Source organism: Accipiter gentilis, chromosome 18, assembly GCF_929443795.1.
Source record: "Accipiter gentilis chromosome 18, bAccGen1.1, whole genome shotgun sequence".
NCBI classification, from domain to species: domain Eukaryota; kingdom Metazoa; phylum Chordata; class Aves; order Accipitriformes; family Accipitridae; genus Astur; species Astur gentilis.
This window is the reverse complement of record NC_064897.1, coordinates 438,817-462,209: the sequence shown is the minus strand read 5'-3', so window position 1 is coordinate 462,209 and position 23,393 is coordinate 438,817. Positions and strand designations below refer to the sequence as shown.

Sequence of the window (23,393 nt, the reverse complement as noted above, 5' to 3'; positions counted from 1 at the left end):
GTGTCATGGGCCTACCTCCATTCCTTCAGGACTTCACAGCTATGATTAGGGAGCACGCTGCTGAATCTCCTGTTCTCTCTCACTGTAACCCTAATTTCCTTTCTATTCAAGGGTTCCCCAGCACCTAATACTCTCTCCTTGCTGACGACTGCTCCAAATCTACTGGTAACTCAGGTGATTTTGCTTCTTAGCTGCCTCAAAGAGCACTATCTTCTTCCTCCCAACTGTGGATAAAGAGGCTCAGTAGGAAAAGCTCTTGCTGCAAATGAAAATGCCAAAACACTAAGGCGAAGCAAAAAGTATGCACTAAACATTCGTAAACAACAAAGTGGTGCAAGATATAAAAAGGATGCAGGCAGCGTAAGTGCAACTTCTCTCCTGAAGGGAAAGCCAGGATGCAACAATACCTGATGGATGGGAATCAGAAGAGTCATTCCAGAAGTTATTCTGGATTACTTCTCCATTCCTAAGCATACATGTAATTTAAGCAAACTGAAAAAAGCTATCTTTTCCTCATCACTGTAAATAAACAGACAACAGAAGTTTATCATACTCTAGGTTTCAAGGTGCTTATCCTCAGTGTTCGCACTGAAATGTTGAGCTGATGAACAAAACCACAGAAATGAAACTCACAATAGGGGTTCTGCTTTTTCTGGTCCCTTATCTGGGCTACGCCAGGCAAAACACCGATCATCATTTGTACCTGCACCCCAGCAACAAAATGCAGTTTGGGGAAGCTCAACTCCTGTTGGCAAAGTAGCCGGACCTCCTACGACTGCTGAGGGCTGCAGCCCTCAGCAAGGGCACGGGGAGGGGAATGACACCTGGGACCAGAGAGACCACTGCCCTGCACAGCAAGAAGGGCCAGAGCTGGTCCTTCCTTCAGCACCCTGCGAGGACTCCCTGAGGAGCACACACCGAGCAACGGGGAAGCGCTTTCTCACCATACCAAACAACCCAAGATGGTTCAAATTTGGATCCCAGAAATATGTAAAAAGACTTGGGGTAGTTGATTTCTTAGCCATTACCCGAGTCCTTCTGCAGGCACTATCGACAAACAGATTAACGAGTCCACAAAAAATTCTCCCTCCTTTGCCTTTTAAATAGAACAAAATGAGCTTCCTAGGAAAATAAAAAGGAAGAAAGAGGATAAAATAAAAAAGAACCAGCTTCCAGAAACACTTGGCATTTTCCACAGACTTTATTGGATTTTACATGGCAATACACAGTAGTTAAGTTGCCCTCTTCAAACACGCACAAATTAAAATACCCCAATGGTATCAATTGTGTGCACCTATGCTCATGAACTTCCTGACTTTATCACTTACTTTCATATTCCACTCCCATAAAATAACCAAGGTTCAGATGATAAGCAGCTTCGAGGGGATGACCTGGCTTCCAACCACTGAATGCAGGAAAGGGTTGTTTGGAGCACAATGCTCTGGCTTCCAACCACTGAATGCAGGAAAGGGTTGTTTGGAGCACAATGCTACTTAGACCAGACTTAAATAAACCATCATCTGCCGTTGTTGATATGCTTGCTAATAGCACTGGCCTGAAGAGAAATCAGAGAGTATTTTTTTGTGCCTATTTCAGCACATAATATTGTATCACTAGCCCTCCTTTCTTCCCCCTGTGAATATCCCATCATGTTCACTAGCCAGCACCTAGTGAGAGCTAATCTGGAGGAATAATTTTGCTCAGAAGCCTGCACCACATCTTCCCAGTACTTCTACAGTATTCAGGAGAGCAGGGCCTTAAGCTCAACCTACATGTAAATAATAACTGTATTGCAGAGTATTCACAGAAAGCAAGCCCTGAATTCACATCCCAAGCATCTGCACCCTAAAGCTGACAAGCAGGCATTACACAATGTAGTATTTCTGCCCAAATAAAATAGCTCAAACACTCCCAAGACTGCAGAGGAAGAAACGACAGAAAGCAAATTATTTGCAGACAGGAATTAGTCAGGAATATTGAATAAAGCACCAGTTGTGATCTGTTTGTAGACAAAATGGTAAGCAGCGCAAACCACAGATTATGGATTGTTTGCCTGGCTCCAGTTACCAAAGAGAAAATGGCAGAGCTTCATGTTACGTGTAACACAACCCGACCACATCATATTTTTCATCTTGGTACATAAATAATAGTCTACACTGCACATCCTTCAAAGAACCAGGCTGGTAATAGTTTATCAGGTTACAATAATATAATGCTGGAATATGTCTCCAATCTACCCCAACGTCTGATGGGAGCTCCCTGGAAGACCCTGAAAGAACCTTTCTTCCTTTCCTAGCTTTGTTAATAGTGTTTCAGAAATACCCACAAAGTCAATGCAAATCTACCATCCCTTGCACCATGCCAACAATGTGTTCAAAACGGTCTCACTTCCAGCAAGGAGAGCAATGAAACGAGTGACAAACACTTGGTAAAGCAACACACCACCACAAGGAACAATTCCAGCTGTACCTTTTTTGCCTTTACAAAGCAAAGAAGCTTCATGCCATTGTGCTAAAATACATGCAACGTTCAACACCGTACAAATGACCACTGTAATAAACAGAGTTACTTTTTTTTGTTTGCATTCGGCTAGTACACCTTGCAATATTGAAAGTCTGACAAAAGGTTTCCACTGGCTAGTTAGGATTTTTAAAATCTGATGATCTTCAAAAGCAGAGGAGCTGTGCTTTGAGAAAGTAAAATGATGAGCAACATGTTTGATGCTTGAATTTTGGAGGAAAAGTCCCACCTTAGGTTTAATATTATGAAATAATATATTTCCTATACATTTCTCTATATAACTTTAGTTTTTTTGCAACTACACCATCTTTACATCAGTCACAGCACAGAAATATCCCTTCCATATGCAGGGAGTACTCTCAACTTTAAGGAAATTTTTTAAATCACATTAGTGTTGATAACCTTATTTGAATGCTATAACTACTGTTGCTGGGAACAAGAAAGAAGACATTTTAAAATGTGCAGTTTCCGTGCAAGTCACTGCTAGAAGAAACATGCTTTATAATTGTTTCATCCCAAATGGAAGATCATTAAACTGTGCACTTTTTAAAAAGCACGAAAGCAAACAGTTCCAAAGGTCAGCCTGCCTTTTCCAGTAACCAGCTGGTATGCAAACTGGCATAATTTTTTTTACAACCCTCTCCCCTTCCCCCACACCTCGAACCTTCCATCATTTTATCTCACAAAATTTAAATTTTTGCTTTTATATGTACTTCATATACTTCTTTTTTCTTTTCTTTTTTTTTTTCTTTTTTAAATAAAACAGTATAAAAGTAAGAGCAACAGTCAAGAGCTACTGGGGAGTTTATGCAAGGCATGGATGACTAAAATCCTGCATTGGATACCGTAGGAAGGGCAGAACTGCTATCTGTGCTGAACAAATGCACTTGAAAAAGAGCAGTCGCATCTTTTTTTCAGCTGAGAGTCTAGAGAAAGGTGATGCACGATATCTACAGATGCAATACTTCTACCTAACATCTTCTGTTCTTTTGAAACAGTATAAATGATTATCTGAGGCTGTGAATAAGCAAAAGGAGCACTATCATACCACGTAAATTTAAATGCAACACTCAGAAACGTATCACCAGTTTGTACATTAAATATAGTAAAAACAATTACCATTCACCAGTGTTTGGGTGTTTCTTATGGCAACTTTGGAGTAGGCACCTTTTTTTTTTTCTCCTTTTTTTCCTAAAAATTCTCCACCCCCCAATGTTACTTCTAACAAACAGAAGCAAGAGCAATGTAATGTACATGATCTGCTGCCCGTCATGTATAATGATGACGTTTCTTGTAGATAGGAAAATGAGCCTATGTCAGTGCCTGGTGGTGACTGTCACACATTGGAGTCCTCATCTGTTATACTGGTGCTAGGAGAGCGAGTCGCAAAGTCTTTAAACATTTCATCTTCTTTCAGCATGTGCTAGAAAGGAAATGAGGGAAGAGTCAAGGTCCAGGCCTTCACAACTAAAATCAGGCAGCTGTGACGGTCCAGTCACACCGCCATCAGCCCTGCAGCCACCATGTCGTTCTGCTGAGGACCTTTTTCACCCACGCTGTGGAAAACGAGCTCACTGCTGTCTGCTGGCCCAAACGGCTCGGGGAATGCAGGCTGGGGCTGAGCTTCCACCCACAAAACGTGCCACAACCCTCGGCTGGCAACACGACGCCCAAGGGCAAGCTGCCGGCCTGGAGCCAGGTGCCCCACGCTCGGCCCCCCCGGAGGGTGCGGAGGCCAGCGAGGAATCGCTGGTGACCGCCGACCACCACTCCCAGCTGGGGCAACCTCCATGCCAGGATGGGCGAGCATCTTCCTGAACTGCTGATTTTTCTTTTACCCTCTGTCCTGTACAAAAACCAAAGGACCTCAGTGGACGCCTAGTTCTGATGAGGCTTTGCTGTTACCCACAATTTGCACAGTATTTTGTATGCTCTAGCCCTCAGAGACCAGCGGCGCTTCGCTCTATCCAAAGACTAGGTCCTGCTACACACTGAAATCAATCAAAGCAATTGCCCCAAAATCTACAAACCTCAGCTGCTTGACAGAGCCAGTAATAGCAAACGAAGGTTGTACTTAGTGTATTTGTATTAAATAGCATCACTGTTTAATACTGCAACTGCCAAGGGTTCTATACCCATCTACATAAATAGAGACCTTATTCCACAGACCCCACTTTTAAGCCTTACTGTCAAGTTGTTGATGCCTTCAGAAAATGCTCCTATTTGCCTCACTGTCCCTTCTGAATCTTCCATCTACAAAAGACAGATAATGAATAATGAATCAATAATAAATTCATTGTAAGCCACAACAAAGTGGCAATTAAATGCAGCACATAAGTAACTGCTTGATTACACCTGACATGGTCAGAGCAAGGGAGGAGCGTGCCATGTTGGGAGAGGACAGTTATGCCAGAGTAGGTCCTAAAGGCACTGCATTCACAGCTTGAACCTCCTTGGGCCAAGAGGCACTTCTGTGAGTAATGCTATGTGACTGCAAGAAGGCAGGACCTTCACAGGCCAAAGCAAAAGGAAGGCTTCCCTGGGAAAAGGAAGGTTTTCTGCCGAACCTGACAGCACAGTCAAGGACTCCAAACTGCTAGAACTGGCTTACCTGCTCCAGCCTGTCCAAATCATCATCATCATATACTCGGATATCCAGGCCAGGCTTGAAACCCTTCTTTGACCCACTTCCAGATGCCCGCCCCAGCTCCATAGGACACACATACTCTTCCACATCATCTTGCTTCTTCTTCCTCAGGCTCCCAAAATTGCTGAAGGCAAGTTTCTTTGGCTTACGAGTGAGGAGAAAATTTACAAGAAAGAGCATCAGCAAAGGATTAACAGATCTCTCACTCTTGCACTGGTGTTTCAATGATAAAGGGTCAAAACCCCACTGCTCTCCTAAACAAAGATCTTCTGAATAGCTGTATTTCATGATAATTGCATCTGAAAGAACAAGATGTGTGCCCTCATTCTACCATTGTTAAGACAACACCATTTAAAGGATCCCAAATAAGATCAGAATCCCACAGCATTAAACCATGAGCGTATGAACAGTAAGAGAGTCTCCCTCCCAAACACTTTATAGTACAGACAGAAGGACGACACACAAGACTGCTACCTCTTGTCTGTGCATTTGAGAGGCTGAGCTGTGGTACGTTCATGGTAGACCCAAGTGTCAAACCCAGGTTGGCTAAGTCCTGCTCTCATGCTTCTTTCATTAGCAGCCATCCCCTTTTCTCAGACCTTACTGAACTGCCCTCCAAACATGGATAAAACCAGCACACTGGAGATCGAAATGTCTGCCTGGAAGCTCATGCACCGACTCAGAACAAGTGACCTACCTTCACTTTGGCTGTTGCTGTTAAGAGGACATAGTCGGGGGACTCCATGGCTTCACGCTTCTGCTGCTGGGCCTCCTGCCCAATGAGGAGGTTGAAATGAGTCGCCAAGTGCCGTCTCAGTAGCGTCTTGTTTGGTGGGATGTTCAGCAGCTGTGCCATGGTTTCTACATTGAAACGAGGCTCTAAAACCTATTAATCAAATCACAGAGAACCCAGCTGAAGCCTGTACTGTCTGATGAGGTCTCAAGGACATCAACAGGCACATCCATCTTGGTCACTTCCTAGGGCTGCTTTGGGGTTTTTGTTGGGTTTTGAGAGGAAACATACAACAAAGAGGGAGAAAAAAGAGTTACCTAGTTAAAGGATTCATAAAATGCTACCTCCAGGCTTTCCTTCTTGAGTTATAAACAGAAACGAATTGGCAGGTAAGAAGAAAGGAACAGATAAATCCACCCTTAACTCATGTAATGTGTGAAGCTGCCACAAAATGTTTACCCACATCCTCTTTAATTCTGGAAAATGTAGCCAGAGGAATGATGGAAAATAAACAGACATAAAATGTTTACAGCAGTGAGATACCTCTTAATCACCACAACAAACTTCTACAAGTCTAAGTCCCTTGTCTGGAGTATCTGATGCTAGAGCAATTAAAAACAATCCTGCTTTGACATTGAAATCACAAATTTTACAAAGGTAACAGGCCTTCTTCATAAAATAAAAACATATCCAGGTCTAGGAAGGAAGACAGTGGCTGTTTAACAGCATGATAGCAGTGTACAGTATCGTAGGACAGGAGGTGGAAAATGCCATACCTAAATTAAATTGTGAGGGGAATACAGATAATCAAAACCATTGCTACCCACACTAATGCTGCCCAAGACATTCATGTCCTTTGAACTATAGGGTAATAAATTTTAATAGCAACTTCTTATTAAGCAGAATTAGAAGATAAGGTGTGTGCAGCAAAGATAATGTCAGAACTTTGCTCGAGCGACTCTCAGCCATATTTTTTTTAGTAAAATGGAACAAGCCAGCCTAAAACCTTACCATCAGTCCCCCATGCACACCGCTCCCCCGCAGGTTAGGTGCATACTCTGCCAGATCAACGGAGCGTAACCACTCCATCACACGATGATTGGTCCACTGGGTGACCTCTGAAGGTGTGACATTATTCTGTGAACAGGAGGAATGGGCAGTTAAGGAGACTTCGCAACTCAGCTGTGCCAGCCCCAGTCTTTACTGAAACAAACCTCTCCTGCCCTTAATGAATGCAAGCCCACTTTGCACTTGAGAAAAAGCTCTTTTCAGATTGCTACCTTGTAGCAATACCAATGTGGAGATGGGTCTGGACAGTGTGCAGGTCTGTATTATGCTTCACATCATTTGATTATCCTGCTGTGCACTAGGACTACTTGCAATTTCTACAAGTAGAACTGAAAATTTAGCTAGCTCCATGAGCCACTGTGCTTTTCTTGCAGATATGCATCGTGAATCTAAATCCAAAAGTATGGGTTGCTTCATCATCCATTGCTCTATCCAGAATATGCTGCTTCCAAAACAAACTGATGGCAGTCTCCTGTCTGGTAACAGGGCCAAACTCCTTTCACACACAAAATCTTGACACAGCCATCAATTTTCCAGAGAGTTACACAAGACTCTGGCAACAGTGCACTGAGTTCAAGATGATTTAAGTTCCAGACAGCACATCAGAGACTAGGCCAAAACAGCCAGCTGTTGGCTAGGAAGATAAGCAGGAGACTTGGCAAAGGGGACATAAGTCTGGAGCCATGGCAGGTGGAGGAAAGAAAGCAGTGTTCCAGGTAGTGATGGCAGAGCATGAGACTGGAAGAACAATATGAGAAAAAGGAAACCGAAAATGAAACAGAATGAAATAGGAAGGAAGAGACAGGAGCAGATAGCAGAGCAGGATTAATCAGAAACACCAGGGCAAAAACCCCAGAGGACTCCTCTTCACAGCTTCATCTTAAAGCAGTACCTCATCAGATGGCCTCCTGCGCAGACAGTTGGGCTCAAAGTTGTTTATTCTCAAAACCTGAATGGCTCTTTTGATACTGAGGTGGTGGAGGACACTGACAACTTTCAAGGACAGCAAATCATCCTGTCAAAGAGGAAGGGAGAGTTAATAAACACAAATGTACTTATTGATGGAACCAGCACCTGACTGGAGGAGAGTGCTTCAGACCCTGACTTAAAAGGGCATATCTAACACATTAAGGGGTAAGATTTTAACATGAGAGACACATGATCAACATCAAACCACCTGTCCCAAAATAAAATCTTCCTGTGTTGCACTGTACTAGCTCCTGAGTGATGTTCTTCACATAGGCTACAGAGCTTAGTACAAGAAACCTGGGATAACAAGGAGGGGAGAGGGTGAGATGACACATCCTCAGTGATCTGATTACAGCCAGGACAGTTTTCCAAACACAGTGCATCAGACTCACATGGCATTTGCATTTAATCCTGCCAAAAGTTTTAGTACCACAAATGTCCAGCTAAAAATTTAGCTGAAAACAATAAATTACCCTAAAAATTGAGGCAATCTGTATGGCTAGAATGAAAAAAAGAGGGAAAGAGAAAAATACAATGTTGTCAGGTTGGTCTCCCACAACAGCAAACACTGAATGTTTTTTAGAATGCTTGTCACAAGTGATGGAATGATGGAAAGGGTGACCATACCCAGGCTGTGGAGGGGCTCACCTTAAGTCTCCTTGGCCCCAGCTCACCATCACTTTGGAGGTCCTACCTTGTGCAGGCACCCGCTATGGTCTGAGGAAGGAGGGCAGGTTGGCCAGGAGCACCAGTTCCCCCTCACATGTGCCCAAGGAACATGCTGGATACGCAGGCAGCCTGCGGCTTGCCTCTGTGATGAGGCACCACGAGGCAACCTGGCCGTGCACTTTACACCGCACCATTTTCAGCGTGGGATAAGCCACTTCTCACACATTGCAGGGCAAGAGCCTGCAAAGGCATGGCCACGCTCCTCCCTGCAACGCATCAGTGATTCTAACAAAGCCGTGGGTTCTCCCTCCAAAAGCTCAATCCTGGCCATGTCTAGTTCCAGAAATGTAGCATTTCAAACCCCAAATAATCAGATTCTCCCTGATTTAGGGAGCCCAGCCATGAAAAGCTTGTAAGGAGGACTATGTGACAGGCCCAGCTAGACTTCCCAGCTTGCTTGCTGCTGCTGTCGCTCCAGAGGAGCGCTACAAAAGAAAAACCTCCCCTGCACTGCAACTAGGGTCACACGCTGCAGGACTTGCACTCCTGCTAAAGTAGGCTCTTCAGTTGTAATTCAGTCCTACCTGTGCCATTAAGTGTCTCTGCTGGTGCAAGTTGGTTGACTTAGATAAATTTATGCGTCCTTGTGCCAGGGTTAACGTGGCTTCATATGTTTTAGTATTACTTATATGTTATGAATACTAGACTCTATTTTGTTGGAACATTTATGACTAGATTCTTTGCTTACCCGAACGTTTCATTGCGTTCAGCTAACCTTATGATGAATCTAAGAGTAGAGTTTCTATGTCATGGTTTGCTATTTTATTCATTACAAAATAACAAATATTTGCTATTATTTATTTTGAGTCAGGGTAACTTCATGAGATTTTTAAAATTATTACTTTCATACTTTGCATACAGTTGTATTTAGTTGGTCGTTTACACTGAATCTGTTGTTATAATTTGATGGTTAAACTCTGTCTAAAAATATACCTAGTGATCTACAATTAAAGGGAAGTGACAGGAAGAATACCTATTTAAAAGGCAAAGCTTCTGCTACACATCCCTCCTCTCCTCACCTCTCACTTTTCTTTCTTTTTTAATATAAAAAAAGACTGTTGAAAAATACAAGTTCCCTTACATTACAGCCTATGCTGCGTCTCATCTGCATTCAATTCTCATCCAGTTAATACAGTGGTAGCAAAGTCTCTCAACACAAGATCAAGCTCAATGGCGCTTACTGGCATCAGATCTCCAAGACTTAAGAACCAGAAGAAAGAAACTGCCTCCTACTTTTATATTAATGTCTGAACTCAAAAGAACTGAAGGAAACAAACACCAAAGCCCACTACTCAAGCAGTGAGTATTTAAAATTTGACCGAAATGGAGTCAACAGCAAAGTCATGCCAGGTAGCCGAGGCAGGTCAGTTCTGGGCAGTGGCTGCAGTTCCCCAGGAGCGCCGTGCTTGTCTTACAGGAGGAGAGTTTGATGGATCAACCCTTGGCTTTCTCCTGGTGCGACTGTAAAGCCAATACAAAATACATGCAAATATGGCATAAAAATGTAACTTTTACTCTGCCCATGGCATGGCTCGTGAGAGAACAGGAGTGTGATCGATTTCCTCTTTGTTATAGAGAAGGAATTAATATTAGCGATGCTTAGTTTGCACTTTTGTCTCCAGAGAAGAACAAAGCTCTTATCTCATCTTATCTGAGACCTTACACAAAGGAAACCTGCTGGGTTGACTTCACCTGACCAGCAGTAAAGTGGGGAGCTGAGGCTGGTGCTAAGCATTTTGAAATACATTATGCAAAAGCTGTTAAATGTAGCCTGTTTTCAACCAAGTTGGTTCTTAAAACTGCAGTTTTCTTCAAAGGTAATTGCCTGGGTTTTCTTCACCTAAGCATCCACATGAATAGGTAAGCACACCGAATGTTTGCTCACTGAAGAAAAAAATTCCACCTATTTCTATTAATTAATAACAACCTGAACAGCAAAGGCCCAGCTGCATGAACTGCAACCACAGAATTTGCACACTTTTGTGGACTGACAAATGCTGCCTGAGTACATCGGTGTCATGCACAACTGTTAAGCACAAGATTGCCCATTTCTCACGCATGACTCTGGGCTCTTGCTTATTATGTTTGCTCTTCCACCTTAAGATAATATGTTTAAAGCTGGAAAAAATATAGGAAATACTTGCAGGTGAGTAGTAGTATCAGGCCTTCTGTTTTCTATAGGTTACAGCTATTAGCATTAGCTTAACACAGGACACCCACTACAGTTTCAAGGGGTTCTTTAAACACTGCAATGAAGCACACAGACAAATACGCCATTCTGGCATATCCTTTTAGCAGTAGCAATGCCTCTAACACTAACCTCCCTCAGCCTTCTCCCTACAAGCACCCAGAAAATTTGAAGACCTGATTTATGAGCCATTCCACAGCTTTGAAATTATCGTCAGGAAGTCCAATGGGACACACAAGATGTTTAGCTGTTGGAGAGAAGTCTGTACTTTTGGTACATTGCATGTGCATAGGTGTAGCCTCTACGATGCTGCAAAAGCTAGTAAGAGCAAGCTCCAACTTTAGCTTCCCTTCAGTAGATTTAGTCATCTGGGGCAAAACTCACAGGCAGAGACGGCGACTATGTGGCACTTCTACGTTCCTCTTTAAAACTTCTAACACAAGCCCAGAATAATGCACACATGGTCTGTTGGCTTCCAGGCAGGCACCGACTTTCTGCTCTAGGAAGCTACAAGCCAGATCACCGTGATCCAGCTCTCTGGCTCTTTGCAGCCACTGGACCCCCCAAGACGCCCGTCTGGTCCTGCTCTCCCCAGACAGACAGAATGGTTGTCTGAGACCTGAGAGCTGCCCAAGCAGCCGCAGAGCCCCTTGGGCACCCCACTTGTGTGGCCAGCCAGGATTTGGCCAGCGGGAGGGCTGAGGTAAAGAGAGGTAGCAATGGTGGTGCCTCCTCCCCAACCGCAGCCAGCTGTCCCCTGGGACCAGCTGCTGCCTGGACCCCTCTTCCCCCGACACATAGCAGGGGCAAGGAGCGCGTTTGGGGCTGGGGCTGTTGCCAGGGCTTGGGGGCAGCCGAGAGGAGGTGAACGTGGGAAGGGGAGAAGGCTGTTCACAGAAGTGCGTGGTAGGACACGGCTGCGGGGGTGCAAAAAAGGTTGCTGTCACTGGCAAATTGACCCAAAGGGAGCAGGAGGGACAGGGAGGCTGGGATTGAGAGGTTGGAGGGTGTTATGTGCATTTAATATCTAAGCATAGTGAAAGCAGTTCTCTCTAGTCTCACCTGGTCTTTACTGAGTGATAATCTGGAGGTATGCTAGCGTGCGTTAAAGTGGGGAGAAACCAAGATGAAAAAGACGTCAGGAAAAGAAAAGCCATTGACTCACCACGCTCATGTAATGGAGCATTCGGCCATCCACCTTTCCTTCATCAAACTGGGTCTTATACTGGGGGAGGCCAATGTCATCCAGCCACCCTAAGGCAGAGACAGACACTCATGTTAGTGTGGTAGCCAAGTTACCTAGGACCAGTTAGTGTTCTTCCCATTTTCTCTGAGCCCCAAATTAGCCATGATTAGGAACCTCTACCTAAAGGTACTGCTTCAGTATGTAATAAAAATCTTACTGGTAACCCAGTGGTAATCCAGTTTTCCATGATTGTTTTCCTCTTCAGATCCGAGTGCCTGCAGAGCAAGCTGAAGCTTCTTCCGATGCAGTGGGTGTTTTATCCCAAGCTCCTGTGAAAGGAATGAAAGCAGCAAACCTAGAGACAATACTGTATTTTATTTCTCCCTCTGCTGAATTACAAATGGTTTGAGTCACACTGTACACAGCACTTGCTGGTGACTTGGCAGGTGTATTTTCTATTTGCTGAATATCAGCATCATTTTAGCACATGTTCAGCACTAGGGAAAGATCCACTCACTGTGGTGGATTAATTTCAAAACGTGGTGGATTCCAAAGTGTATGAAAATGTCAGCCACAATATTCTCATACCAGGTTAAAAAAATCCCACAATATAAACCATGTTAGCATTCAGAAAAATACTTGATGGGATTACTTCCTTCCCTCCCACTTAGGCAGGTAAGGTTAAAAGAATTTTTTAGTTAAGAGCATATGAAGGTCCCAGGAATTACTGAAATTTAATAATGCTTTCAAATGCATAACACCTTCCCCAAAGTGCAGCCATTCCAGGATCTCTTCAATCCCCTATACAATTTCACCAGTGCTTGCTAGTTAATGGTACCTCTGATAACACTATTACAAGCAACTATGTTCATATGATACTTTTCTTATTCCAATTGTAGTATAACCACAACTTTGACTCAGCTTACTGCCTAATTGAGAAAATGAGCTTACTATTTGGTGAGGAGAGGGATTTTTTGAAAGCTGAAAATTCAAATGTCAGCAAATACTGTGGGTTCAAAGTATAAACTGAATCAACTTTTTTCTGTTTCTAGTTTTAGAAAAAAGACAAAAAATTAATCATTTAAGACAAAGAGACTGATCACCCTGTGTATAACAAGTCCTCACTCCTCTCTGTGTAAACTGGGCAGAAAATACCATCAGACCAAATGAGCAGCTTTTTACACCCTTCTCGCACAGGCATAAAAAGTGTACCATATATAAGCGCTAATGAATCAGGGCTACAAACCCATGATAATGAGGCACTCTCGCATGCATATTTTTAGAAGGTGGCACAACCGATTAATATGTCCATGCTTAATGAAGTTAAATCACATATTTGTAATTACTAGTTTCATTACAGAGCATTAAATTTCTATGAAACTTCCACTAAAAAGAAATGGATTTGGCATCACTGCAGATGACAATATTTTAAACACTCATCTTGTTTATGTTTTTATTTTTACTAGGTACACCTTACAGACATGATTTAGATGCATAGAAATAGCAGGCTTTTTGTATGTTTAACTGAAAGCAGCATTTCCAGTGTTTCTCACCTTTTCCAGATCCTGCTGAGAAGCCTGCAGAAGTGTTTGCCCGGACAGTATCCAGTGTTTGCCATTACTTATGTACGAGCCTAGCCCTTGGTCCTGGAGCCAGCTGCAAACCTGCTCCTTCGTCCACTTTGCAAATGGCATGTCCAGCTCACTACAGATTTTACCAAAGAAAGACTGATAAATCCTGTGCCTCAAATCGCCTCTTCTTATACGTAACAATAAAACCAAAACCTAAGGCTAATTTATGAGTATTTCATGGAAGTTGGGACAATCGCCGGGGGAGAACATGCATCACGGTCGGCTGTTAGGTGAGCCTCGCGAGGAAGAGGGCGTCTCTGCTTCTGAACTGTCAGCACCATGAAGTGCTGACTGCTGCTGATCTCCTGCCGCTATCATAATAACCACGGTCTGTGAATGGTACTGAGAGCCACCTCTGCCACCTAGCGTGGCTAAAACTCTGAAGTGAGACCATAAAGTTTCACTTCAGCCTTTAATCCCCAGAAGCGCGGCAGGAAACGTACCAGAGGAATATCCATCATTGCCACGTGAAGGCTCACGCCTTGCTCCACATGGCCCCATGGCTGCACCCCTGTGAAGCCATGACCGAGGAAGGCTCCGCTCGGCAGCAGGACCCCACGACCCAACCACCCTCAGCCCTGCAAAGACCATCCATCTCTCAAAGGAGGAAATGGCCTGGATCCGCAGGTTTCCATTTGCCAGGAGAGGGGATGTTTCGTTTTTGCACGGTGCTTCTCCTTTGGACCCCGTGCTCGACCAGAGCTGCCAGGAAAGCAAGCACCAGCGCGCTCCGCACCACTCGTCTTACTTGTGAGACTGCCCCAGGTCTCGAGACCAGCCCAGTCGTGGCCCAGCAGTTGCTCTTGTCCCTCCTCTTTTGAACTCCGTCTCGGACATGTCATCTGGGTTGAAGGTGGTAGACTGACTTCTTTTAAGTCTAGTTTAAAGGAAGAAAGCATATTCACATTTGGCTAAGGAAAAGGCATGCTGCTACTACTGCAACCAATACAGGCAAGATCTCCTACAGGGTTTGTAGCTCTTCTTCTACCTGCCACTGACCTACTGTTAGCTCTCTCAAATGCCACCCTGGCTCCTGGTCTTGAGACAGAAAACCATGGAGCCACACGTTGGAGGGGGAAGAAGGGAAGATGTATTCCCAGCAATCGCCCCTGCAAGCCCCAGCTCTGGAGAATGGTCATTTTGTATCTTTTACTTACTTTCCAAATAACTTCTTGATCCCCCTCGCCTTTTTCTTGGAATCCGGAGAAGGTGGTGTCATCTGTAGACTATCCGTTTCTTTTGGGCGAGGGGGCAAGCCAGCCAGATCCAAGTGATCTGCAGATCCCTTCTCTGTTTCAGCTATTAGAAAACAAAAGCCCCATCAAGACCCACTTCTGCAGGACCGTACAGACACACTCCTGAACTTGGGAATGACTCTTGCTAAAATTATTGAGAGCCACCATGTTAAGAAAATGGGGCAGAGAGGGATGGGAAAATCCAGGAGAGACAACACATGTTGCTCCTCCATGGGCCTGACTGGGAACACTCCAATGCAATGAATCCTCTGCGCCAATTAAGTGCCTTGCATGCAAGGTGAGCAAAAAACACCTCGTGAATCAATCAGTGAATTAAATCCCAAGTTTACTGTTCTGCAGGGATTGCTCCTACAGTCCTTTCACAGACAGAGCCAAGGCACATGGATGCCCAGAAACCATTCAGTGCAATGGCGGGGAACCAAAAGAGGAGTCCCCAAAGCACAGAAAAATAAATAATTTCCCTGCAGGCATCTTTCCTAATAACCCCCAGTATTCCATAAGTTCCCCATCCAGGAAGTTCCAGCAACAAATACCTCCTGCCCCAGGAGCAAGAGGGCCCTCTTCCCCTCACTTCTGCAAATCGTGGAACATTTTGTTCCTCTGCAGAGAAACACCATGGAGTTTAGGCTCTGTCTGAACTAGATCTTCTGAGTGATGCACAAAGCATCTCTGATTAGAGACCCAGAACATTACCACCCACTCTAAAAGCATTGAATCTGTGATCTGTAGCTGTTGTTTTCTATGACAACAAACCTGAGGGCTCCTGTCCCCAAAAGGGAAGTTGTCACAAAAGCTAAACTAACAAAGAAGAAAACTATTTTAAGATCATTTAAAAAGAAAACTAGAAGAATTGCAATATCTACTAGACTACGTAAGCAGAGATGTGCCAGCAAGTGCCAGATAGCTGAATAAAACTACCACGTGGAGTTTACGCCACTTACTTGCTGGGGAACAGTGTCAGCATGAGCCTGTTCAGATGAAGCAACTGTGGCAAGGCAGCCTGCAGCAGGCTGACAGTCAGGCCTGTAACCACTTTTACCATCTTTTAACATGGCTGTGTAATTAGATGACCATCATTTGTTTTTGAAATTTGACTCTCAGAGTTCCAGGAGAAAAGCAAACAAGTTAGGTAAATCAAGGTAGAGCATATATTGCTGGGACATATGGTCTCAAGTCACAGAGTTAATGCTGAGGTGGCCACAATGTGCCACAAACAGCAACAAACCGCACGCTTTGCCAGCCTATCTTTCTGCTGGGCAAAGTTTAAATGATTCAGCCAGAATACACCTGAACATGTCCCATTTTCCATCAATACTTTAGATGTTAAACCTTGCAGTGAAGCAACAAGGTCACGTAAAAGATTATTTCCAGGCACTTTGGTTTGACCGCTATCAAATATGGGGATCCTGCCAGTGAGAGACAACACTAATGTCAAACCAGGCTTTTGCGGTTGTGGTTTTTGCTTTACTTGTATAAGAAAAAGTGCTAGCTTAGAAAAAACACATTTAAAGAGCATTCTAGAGAGAGAATACCAGGACAAGGTTGGGTGCATTAGTAGAAGAGATTTGCGGGTATTGCAACATTTGCTCCTTGTACCTCACTCCCTTTCATGCACTGACACAACCCCATAGAACAGCCAACATTTAAGGGGCCGCACAGGCAACCGAGAGGGCCCAGAGCACTTTGTCAGCGAGGGGCACACCAGGTGGCTGTACAACCACCCCAGCTGACACAGCTCTGCTTGCTAAGGCAAGACCCTGCAGGTCTTACCTGCCCTTGCCAGAACTACCCAGGGAACACTCACAACACAAGACTGGTTTTTACTACACGAATAGCTCCATCCCCATCTGCCCCGATTGTTTCTCATTTGTTTATTATATAATAAACTACATCTTAGAAGAGGAATTACGTATCCTTCCCCCCAGAAATCCCCTAAGTGAACACCTGGGGAATGTACCTCATTCCTTGCTTTGCCACCCTTTAAGCTCTTCTAGGGATTCCAGGACAGATGACAGCACAAAGGTGTGTCCAGTATTTAAACATCACTGCTGCTCACCTGCTACCTCAGTTTGTGGGTAACTTTGTGCTCAAAGTTACGGCAAAGGACTCTGCAAATTAACCCGCAATCTCTCTCATTAGTAGCAGTTACTGAGAAATGGTGCAGCTGACTTTCAGCAGAGGGCAGATGTTACATGAAAATTCCTTTTAGTGATGGACAAAAGTTTTGATGCAGAGCTCTGGTGTCTAGTTCTTGTTTGAAAAGTGTGTGGCCATAACCAGCTGTTAGCAGCAGTCACAACACAGCGCTGGTACAGGCAGACATGCAGGATTACTATACCTAAAGTAGGTGCACTTGCACTTCGACTGCGATCTTCAGATATCCAAACAACGCACATAACCACACGCAGCACAACGGGAAAGAACACGCAGAGGGACAAGGTAAAACACAGTTCAAAACTTACATCAGCAAAATACAAGACAAAAGGAGGGAGGTACATGAGACACATGCGCCACACGCAATGCTGAATTCACACAGAGATTGGGATTACCAATTCACTGTTAATCCCCCTCTCACAAAAAAGAAATGCAGTAGAGCTCTGTGGTGGAGAGGGTAAAACAACACCACGGTCACTTTGGTGCAGGGAGGTCACTTGCTCCATGACACATTGGACAAGTGACTCAGGTAGGCTCCCATGAGGTGGCAATATCTGGACACCAGCTTTACAGACGGAAGCACTGAAATCTGGGTAACAAAATAACTTACTCAAATTCACAGGACCCTGATCTAGATGGCCCATCTTCCAGTCCTTTAAGACAGCCACAAGTACTCCACTTTGTTAGACAAATTAATTTCAGGATGAAACAAGTGATTACACAAAAGCACACATGAAATAAACCAAAGCAAAGAGTCTAACCCTCAGAACAGACTGTACATCTATTCCAAGTAAGCTAGCAAGTTCCCACGCTGTTTGTCACAGGCAAATATGGGCAATGTATAATAAATGTGTAGGTATGTTATTTCTTTTGAACAAAAGTCTAAAATTATCTTTGAGTAAGTAAGAACAGGAGACTCTTCTGCTCAACAAAGCAGAAGCTATCCCCCTTCAGGCTTCTGAAAGATAGAGTTAAATTCCTAAATCTTGTGCAAGAGAAAGCCAAAAACTTTAGATGAATGGCAGTAGGTCTGATGCACAGACTCACGTGATGCTTGAACTGGAACAGTGGAAAGACCACTATAGCAGAGCAGTGATAGGATTTCAGTTGGTGGCAACAGCGACTTCTGCATTAAGCAGAACGTTTTGTTTATTTCTTTGTCACGTGCAAATGTAATCAAATTACAGTACCAAAATAACCTCCCCTCCATTACAGGTCCAAAAATCAACATGAGCTTGAATACCATGTCAATCCTGTTCCTGTTGTCACCATCTCTTTTGCTAGGCTGCTTAAATACACATAAAATAAAGAGGAAGAGGAAGACTGAGTGCTGCTGCCTCATTTTTGTACATCTGAAAATCTTAGGAAAGATAAACTGAGGATGGAGCCAGGGGAAAACAAACCCCACAAATCCCATGTGTGAACTATGGCCAGACAGCTAGCATTTCAAAACAGCAGCAATCCACTACAAGGTCCCAGGGGAGATATCACAGCAGAGGTTGAAACAGGTCAAATACTTCATTACATCAGTGAGGTTTTTTTCTGGTTTTTTTTGGTGCTGTTTGATATTTTCCAAACATTCTACTGAGAAAAGTGCCACCGAGTTACAGTGAGACTAAGGCTGGCCTTCCTACTTCTTAAGACAGCTACAGCTGATGTTAAGACCCTTCAAAATGCACAGGATCTGCATGCAGGTGCATCATACCTACCCAGATTGGGGGCACTCGCGGTCCTCTTGTTATTTTTTATCTTGAAAAAGCCTCGTCCAAACGAAGATCTGGCTTTACGGGTACCAAAACTATCCTCATCGCCTGTGCCACCATGAGAAGGAGACTTTGGAGGGAGGGTTGCAAAATTATTACCTTCTGCAGGAGGTTTAACCTGCTGAAGTTAGGGAAATAAAGATTCAGTATCAGGGAATTGCAAAAGGCCTTTTGAGAGAGACTGCAAAGTGCAGATAATCTGGAGAGTCCCTCTCATTTGTTACTACAAGAAAACAGAATGTAAAAGTCATAAAGGAAAACATAAACAAGATCTTCATTTGAATATGTTCAGGATGCTGGATTACTAGCACTGCCTTCTAAGAGTAACATGTCTTCTCTAAGATGTTTCTCAGTTTCTGCAAGGCTGGCTTACAGGCATGGAAAAGGTAAAAATACAGTCCTGGAAGGCTTTGAACTTTTCCAGCTTTCCAGGGTTTCCGTCTCCCCCACTGGTAGCTGTACGGGCAGTGGGAAGCAAAGAGAGAGATGGAAACCCCACAGTATATCGGTTCTCTGCCAAGTGTCAGACAGCTCTTTTTTGTCTATCACTGCTCTGCAATTTCAGAATTAATGGATTAATTGACTATGTCCACTGCCAAAGCTGAGAGGAAATTAAATACCAAGCGAGAAGAATGTCAGGACTGACATCAGACACACCAGTTAAAGCAGTAGTTTTAACCTTGCCAGTTGTTTCACTGTCTCTTTAAAAGAAGAAGGAAGCAAACCCATTCACAATCCAAAGACGATCTTTGGCTTTTACTGAATTGATACAGCATTCACCTTACAACTGGTATCTGAGGTATGTTGTCCCTGCTCAGGTCTTCCTATAGGTAATAATTGTTGCATGCAAACTATGGCCATACAGTACTGCAGGGTAACTGTTCTGCAATGACAGTCTTTTTAGGAACACAGTTACTCCTCACATTTGGAAAGCCAAAGGTTTTTAAAGAGACACTAATCAAAGGTAATTACAGAGTCAGTAAAATACTTAATGGTTAGCTTTGCTAATTATCTAGTGGTAGAATATGTGGGGGAAACATTAGCTTAGATGGCAACCTTCTGCTCAACCAGACTGAAACCTAATCTATGTGTGAGAAGACAAGAACGTGCAAGACACTGTAAGCCTGATGCTGAAGTGATGGTGACAACCATCACATACACTCCTCACGATTTTGTCTGCAGGTCTCCTATTCCCCCTCTGGAACTGCATGTCGCAATTTCACACAACCGAGCCTTTCAACACCCGCTCACTGTCTGTGTTTCTCCATGTACACGCATGAGTGCGCACACACACGTTACCTCCGTTGGCTTCTGCGCAGAGTCTCTGTCCTGTTTGGAAAGATTAAGACAGACATTTAGCAAGTCATGGTTTATAGCCAGTATTCAATTCATTTTGGTTACCCTGAGTTAAATTCTGACTGAAATACCCTTCCCTGCCTATTTTTTCTCCCCCCAAATAAATCTCTTCAGAGCTGTATTTCACACAGATTAATTCCTGCTTTCTTTGAGGTCAGTGACCTGACATGACAATGCAGTTGCTTTGGTTTACTTTGTAAAAGATTAGCTGTGTACATAATTAGTGACATGCAGTCTGTTAAGGCACTAATTGGCACAGCTGGCTGAGGGGACCCAAAACAGGAATCAGACATGGTAGAAGCCAAAATAGGTAAAAACATCCACAGCCTCCACTCCTTGGCTGTCCAAATAAACAAAAAACCCCCACCCTAACCAATGAACTCTAGCTCTCATCATCAAGTTCTGGTTACATTTTCAGTTCTGTCAACATCCCTCCTGAGCGGCAAGGCACAGCTCAGCAGCTTGGGTATTGGGGAACTCAGCTTTTAGGAGCTTAGGCTGTCAAAAAAGAGCACAGGAATTGCCCTGATTTGGTGATATTGTTAGAGGCTAGCTGCTTTTGGTCACTTCAGAAGAGACCTGAACTGAAGCTATCACCAGACATACAAAGGCTCAGTACTTTGTTCCCAAACACCTAAAACATATAGTCACCCCAGACTGTCTTTTATAACACATTAATTACATGGCCTTCCAAAATTCTTCACCTTAAACACGGGTAGGAAGTGGTAGTGGGACTTTCTTCTTGTCTTAAATCAGAAAAGCATATCAGCTAAAAAACCCCCACCTCGTTATCTGAGTAAAAACACAGCAAGAGATTCTCAAGTAAATACCTCATTAAAAAAAAAAAAAAAAAAAAAGGCACCTGTGTTTTCAAGGTCAGATTTTCTCCTTTAATAAAATCTGGAAGATGTCACATGTATGTGACCATAGCTAACACACGACATGAGCAGCCCTACTCTGACTCATAATTTCTCAGAAGGCGGCAACAGAGCGTCCACAGGGTCACTGCTGCAACAGAGACGTCACCCCTATTTCTAAGGGGATGGGAGGAAGTAAGAGACTAAACCAACCGCTTCGGATGTCTCTTTTCTCAAACTGGTCAGACTGCTGGACTTCTGCAGAGAGGAAGTTCTGAAACAACGACACAAAAAACCCAAGCCAAGTTACTGGAATTAAATTTGCTGAGATAAACACACTCTGAGGAATCAGCTTGAAAGGAAGCATTAAAATACATGATGAGATATACTAAAAACAAAGACATTTTGAATTAAGGCAATTAATGCACTAATCAGAGCCCACGCAATTTGATGAGATACTATAAAAACCTCCACATCGTAATTACTGCTGCTAATGCCTCAGTGACATGATGTCTACCTTTGGATATTTTTGGCTTCTTATTTAATGTTATATTTTCAGAAGCACAACCAGAAGTTACACAAGCAAAGGAAGTGATATAAACAAAAGCTATGAAACCCAGTATTTTTAGCAACAGGCTTCTGACTAATTTAATCCTTAAAGAGGCCAAGCATATTAAGTCAAGCATGCGTGTTTTAGTATTTTATCTTCAGTTCCATTTTCTATTTCAGATCAGATATCCCCTAACTTCTGGTGGGATTTACAGTCTAGAACACTTAAGTCTGGTTGAAAAGAAAGTTGCCATTAAAGTTTTTCCCACAACCAGGTATAAATTAAGAGTAACTTCACTGAATTTTACGAAGTTACCTATCTTTATACCAATATAAGGGGAGTAGAATTTGGCTTTGCGAATATTCTTGTGGCGCTAAGTCACTGAAAATAGAAACAGCTGCTGAACCTCACACTGTGCACCAGACAAACCCTGTTGACTTAGGCTCCTTACTAACAAGTTGCTTGGACTCAACTTCAAGTTCATAAATAGTCCCACTGATTTCCCTGGGGAATATGGCTATGTGGCAGAAATTAAAATTATTTTCTCATTGTAGTCAGCTGATCACCTTCCCCCCACTATCAAAAGAAAAAAGCAAATCATGTGTGCATATACTGCAGAAAACTGTAAATTTCAAAGTATACTGACAGACCACAACCCAATTAGAGATGCTTCACAATGTAAAAGAAATTAACTGCACATGTGCACAGATAAAGCATTGGAAAATAATGATCACAAAACCATAGAACATGAGCAGAAAACCACAACCACTACACATCATCTTGGCTAGAATTAGTTGACATATTTACATGTGTATGTAAAACATGGGGGGTGCGTTAGGGGGGGTTTCAAGTCAATGATCACATGTAAGTATGTTTCCTAAATATTTTTGATTATTATACTTACACTGGACTATCACACAGCTGAGTTTCTGGGAAGGAACCTGTTCTTGCTTCACTGTAAAAGCAAAAAAAGATACAAAAAAAGTAAGGCATTTGGGGATCCCATCCAAACACCTTGCTGATGCAGAAATCCTATCATCTCAGCCTGCTTTAATCCTGTTTTCACTTCAGCTGTTATAGTACTAACACACGGCAAATTTTCTCCTCTACGGTGGCAAGTCTTGTGAAAGATAAAGGACAAAGGTGAGCTCAAGAGCCCCAGGGAAGACAACTTGCACTGTGATGACAACACTGCACTATTCAGCTTAAATGCAGAGGTTACAGCATGTGCAGGGTCTGCAGCAGCACCAAGCAGCGGAGGTCACCGGCTCCCTGTGAGTCACCCACAGCACAGCTCAGGGCATTTTGCTGCAGGTTAGTGCTTTGTTTTTTTCCAAGAGGGGACACAGATTAAATCCCTGCTGGTGGTGGCTAGAGCTGCATGAGGCACAGCACAGCAGAAACCAAGCAAAGCTGGTCTTCTGGATAGGATGCTTTCCTTGACTGGAACTGGAAAAATCACACATCAACTTGTGCTTGCACTGATTTTTCACAACGCAATCGACGATAGTTTACAGCCAACAAGATTTCCTTGCCTCTGGATTCTTAGTATTTGATACTTATTAAGACAAAGCCAGGGATTTGGACCCAGAAGAAAAAACCCTAGCACAGCCTTTGCTTCCCTGCGCGTCTGGTGTGCTTTTCAGCACTCCCAGCAGTGCCAGTCCAGATCTGCAGGGGCCAGCTTTCCTCACCAGGGCAAGGAGGGTGCAGGCTTAGAAAGGCTGGAGGGAACTCACTGCTGCTCCTCACCCAGGAGGCTGTAGCTGCATTCAGGCATGGGGGT

At 43.6% G+C, this 23,393-nt stretch overlaps 1 protein-coding gene across 5 annotated transcripts in view; it reads right to left on the bottom strand.

The window, feature by feature from the left end:
* Positions 1-1,182: 1,182 nt before the first annotated feature.
* Positions 1,183-23,393, bottom strand: part of PPFIBP1 (PPFIA binding protein 1) — a 150,971-nt gene continuing 128,760 nt past the window's right edge. For 4 of the 5 annotated variants that reach the window (XM_049822217.1, XM_049822215.1, XM_049822214.1 and 1 more), the window contains 16 exons: positions 22,512-22,562; positions 21,271-21,331; positions 20,144-20,173; positions 18,791-18,965; positions 17,266-17,298; positions 14,829-14,970; positions 14,420-14,548; positions 13,594-13,744; positions 12,258-12,369; positions 12,020-12,108; positions 7,861-7,983; positions 6,912-7,037; positions 5,865-6,053; positions 5,132-5,311; positions 4,708-4,773; positions 1,183-3,943 (listed from right to left, as the gene is read on the bottom strand). In XM_049822217.1, coding sequence (XP_049678174.1) covers positions 3,857-3,943; positions 4,708-4,773; positions 5,132-5,311; positions 5,865-6,053; positions 6,912-7,037; positions 7,861-7,983; positions 12,020-12,108; positions 12,258-12,369; positions 13,594-13,744; positions 14,420-14,548; positions 14,829-14,970; positions 17,266-17,298; positions 18,791-18,965; positions 20,144-20,173; positions 21,271-21,331; positions 22,512-22,562 — 1,744 coding nt within the window. In that variant the 3' untranslated portion in view covers positions 1,183-3,856. The remainder of the gene's footprint in view (positions 3,944-4,707; positions 4,774-5,131; positions 5,312-5,864; positions 6,054-6,911; positions 7,038-7,860; positions 7,984-12,019; positions 12,109-12,257; positions 12,370-13,593; positions 13,745-14,419; positions 14,549-14,828; positions 14,971-17,265; positions 17,299-18,790; positions 18,966-20,143; positions 20,174-21,270; positions 21,332-22,511; positions 22,563-23,393) is intronic. The other variant, XM_049822218.1, reaches the window with a different exon arrangement.